The sequence below is a fragment of the Onychomys torridus genome, chromosome 15, assembly GCF_903995425.1.
Source record: "Onychomys torridus chromosome 15, mOncTor1.1, whole genome shotgun sequence".
Lineage (NCBI taxonomy): Eukaryota > Metazoa > Chordata > Mammalia > Rodentia > Cricetidae > Onychomys > Onychomys torridus.
The window spans coordinates 691,273-695,214 of NC_050457.1; the positions used below are offsets into that span (position 1 = coordinate 691,273).

Consider the following 3,942-nt stretch of genomic DNA (forward strand, 5'->3'; position numbering starts at 1 on the left):
GTCTCATAACAAAGAAAAGTATATTTGGAGCTCATTCTTTAAAAATTAGCATGTTTTATGAAAATACTTTTCTTATTTTCATTTCAAATAACCAAAAAAAAAATTCTCTATAATTGAGTCATACTTTAGAACTTGAATAATTCTGAATCATATCATGAGAGAAAATGTTTATGATCATTTTCTTTTCATATCTATTAGAAAATCCAAAACAGTACTGACCCATCATACCTCCTACATGCTAAAAACATTTTAAAACTGGAAAAAATGTACTAGATTTTAAGAATTTTAAGTGATCATTTTGCAACTTTAAAATATAACATCTAAAATTAGGCATTCATTTAATATGCAAGATGTGCCTATAAAGTAATTGTGCTGATATTCTTGCTGTGTTCATGAAAGCTCCATCAGCATTTACATAAGAAATGAACATCATCCCCTCTGATTAGTGTCCTTAGGATACCCAGACTAGATTCACACCATATGCCTTTTCTGAGAATAATTTAGGACCTCTCTGAGAATTTAAAGTATTCCATCTTATGCCCAATGATTTCCTGAAAAGCAGACATGTTTATTCTTTAAAGTTAAATTTGATGGACATCAATAGCTAAAAGTAATCCACAGTGAGAGTAGGGACCTGGATGAGCCAGGAAAAGGAAGTAGGTGGGACAGAAGAATTACTAGATGCAGTGTCACCCTCTACCAGCAATGATATGGAAAATCTTCAACAATAGCAATGATGGAACCCAGGCAGTCAAAACAGATGACAGCAGAGGACCTTGACCAAGATCTAGGGATTAGCCCTTCAATAGCTTGATGGTTAGGTATTAGATATCTGGGTATCCAGAAAAACTGTGGCAATGGGGAAAAGAGTATTGGTGTTTCTGGGCTGTATCATTCATCAAGCAGGAGAGTAAATTTAGGCATTTTAATAAAAGCTAAGTATCAGTCCTACTAATAGGCCCAGAAGCCAATGCTGCTTCATAGATCATGCCAGAGTTGCTTGAAGATGTTGAGGGCAACAGTTGCCATACTGGAATTAAGATGCAGGGTCCAGGAAGAGGATTTTGAAGCTATTCTCTTTCACTTATTCCCTAAATTTATTAGTAATCAGCTCCATGCCTTTCCCACTTTCTTGCCCTGGAACCAAACATTAGTTTGACCTATAATGGTCTCTTACAAACTTATTCAATGACAGGTGGAGACCATTACAGGAAATTACAACCCATCCAAATGCAGAGTTATGGAGCAATAAATACATCTGCAAAACAACTTCTCCATCTAGGGATCAAGGACATTGCAGTGAAAGCAATGGAAAGACTGAGTGGAAAGCCTGGAGTATGCGTGAAAGTCATGTAGTTTGCTGTCACTGGAGTATGTGTGAAGGTCATGGAGTTTGCTGTCACTGGAGTATGTGTGAAGATCGTGGAGTTTGCTGTGCACCCATGAACTCTCACCAACATGACTGCTTAAACATGAGCTGAACAATAACAGAAGATACGTCAAAGTCAATGGGGGAAAGTCCATAAAACCTCAAACCTACATAAAGAACTACAGGCAACTAAGGGGAATGAGAGAAATAGTCTTCCCCAAGGAAGAGGATATGAATTGGTTACCCAGTACCAAATGGCCATCCCTGAAAACATTCATATAAGTAACATTAAGAGACTGAGCAGGTTATATTTAGAAATACATATGTATATATGCATGTAACACAACAATTAGTGAAAAATGAGGCTGTTTTTGAAAGAGATCCGGAAGGGTATGTGGGAGAGTTTGAAGGGAAGAAATGGAAGGGGAATGATGTAATTACATTAGAATCTCAAGATTCCAGGGCCGAACCAGGACTGGAGGAGAGGGCAGGTCCTGGGCTTGGGCAGCTGGAGGCCCTCAGCTACAGCCACGAGTGAAGGAGAAGGTGATGGAGAGGCCTTGTGGGTGGCTCTGGAGGGCTGGCAGGCCAAGAGCTGGCTCCAGGCTGGGAATCTGATGCACGGACTCGCATGAGGCCACAGCAGGCACCAGTGTCTGGGAAGGTGTTCAGCAGTGGCACACGCTGCCAGTTCCAGACCAAGTTCCCCCCGGAGCTGGAGAACAGGATTGATAGACAGCCATTTGAAGAAACAGTTCGAACTCTAAATAACCTTTACACAGAAGCAGAGAAACTTGGAGGCCAGTCATATCTTGAAGGCTGTTTGACTTGTTTAACAGCATATAACATCTTCTTATGCATGGAAACTCATTATGAGAAGGTCCTGAAGAAAGTCTCCAAATACATTCAAGAACAGAATGAGAAGATATATGCTCCCCAAGGCCTCCTCCTAACAGACCCCATTGAGAGAGGACTTTGAGTTATTGAAATCACCATCTATGAAGACAGAGGTTTGAGCAGTGGAAGATAAATCATAGAATTAAAGATCCCGCCTCCAGCTGGGACCTTCGACTATCCACTGCCCGATGGCCCTACCTCCTCTCCAGAGTGTAATTCTCTTGTATCTGCTGCCAGAACCACAGTGCCATACCTGGAGTGACCTCTCGTCATTCAGTATCTACTTCATTTCTCCCAGTTGTGTAGGACTGTATTCTTTTGATTCATTTCCAAGAAAATACAAAGAAACATTTCACTTTTTAAAATTCAAAGCCATTTAAACAATAGGCAGTTGGTCAGCCTAAGACAAAGTCTTTTTCTTACCTGACACCAGTATCATTGGTTCTAGCCAGTTCCCTAGGTGGCCTTATAATTCAACAAGTCATGTCTTAGCACAGTTACTCTCCCAGATTAGTGACAGGTTTGAGGGTGTGTCACACCTGTGTTTTGGCTAATGCACCACCCAGATCTCCAAAAGCTGCCAGTCTTGACGTGATTCTGATCTTAAGACTGATTTCTGCTGTTTAATTTCAGAAACCGAAGCTCCCTGAGAAAATAATACATGTTATTTGTTTAGTATTGCAGTTATTATTAAAGCAGCATTTAATGCAATTCAGGTTATTTCTTTGAAAGAATATATGTTAATGAGCATTACCTCGAAATGTTGGGAAGATGTCGTGTGTGTGTTGCTTATTCATTGCACAAATAAGTAAGCACAATAAGCAGATGCTCAGCCATAAGCATGTGCCTGTCCCTGCTCTGCCCCAAGTGTGTGATAAGCAAGTGTCCTAATAAACAAGTGACACTTAACTCTAGTTTTATTACATTATAACTTAGGAGAAGAAGTTGATAGGAATTATACTGTATGTTGCTAATCTGTAACCTGCTCATGAACTCTGATTCATAGCCTCCTTACATGCAGTATTCAGGGCACAGAAATCTCTGGATTGACTCGATAAGTTTCGACTTCCACATTAAACTCAAGCCAATTTTCCCAGCTCTTCTTTATCTCTGTACTCATAGTATTGGAATTCTTGTGTCCTTTCTTTTAGGAATTTGAGAGCACTGTATTTGGGAGAAAGTTAAGAAATCTAAAGAATGAGTGAAACAGTTAAAAGTTTAACTTTTAGAGGTATTGCAGGTGCTAATACTGGATTTAATCTTTCAGATTTAATTTGTTTTCTGGGCCTTGTAGTTATTCATAAACCCCATAGATCTGTATATATTTAATTGTATAAATCTCAGTTGTTCCTTTATAGCCTATGCTAGTCTGTCTGCCTTCTACACTTGTTGCAATAACTTTGCTGAAATGCTAACACTTGGTAAAACTTTTCTTAAATAAAAAAAAAAAAGAATCTCGAGAATAAAAAATGAAGACAGAAAACCCTGCTGGATGGCGTTTTTGTTGTTTTAAAAAAGATTCAAAGTTTCTGGGCGGTGGTGGCACATGCCTTTAATCCCAGCACTCAGGAGGCAGAGACAGGCAGAACTCTGTGAGTTGGAGGCCAGCCTGGCCTACAAAGTGAGTTCCAGGAAAGGTGCAAAGCTACACAGAGAAACCCTGTCTTGAAAAACCA

General features: G+C 39.6%; 1 protein-coding gene across 1 annotated transcript; it reads left to right on the top strand.

The window, feature by feature from the left end:
* The first annotated feature begins 2,000 nt into the window (after positions 1-2,000).
* LOC118596481 (golgin subfamily A member 7-like) lies at positions 2,001-2,355 on the top strand. The gene has a single exon (XM_036207400.1). It carries the CDS (start codon positions 2,001-2,003, stop codon positions 2,346-2,348), a length of 348 nt encoding a protein of 115 aa, XP_036063293.1. The 3' UTR covers positions 2,349-2,355.
* Positions 2,356-3,942: the final 1,587 nt, after the last annotated feature.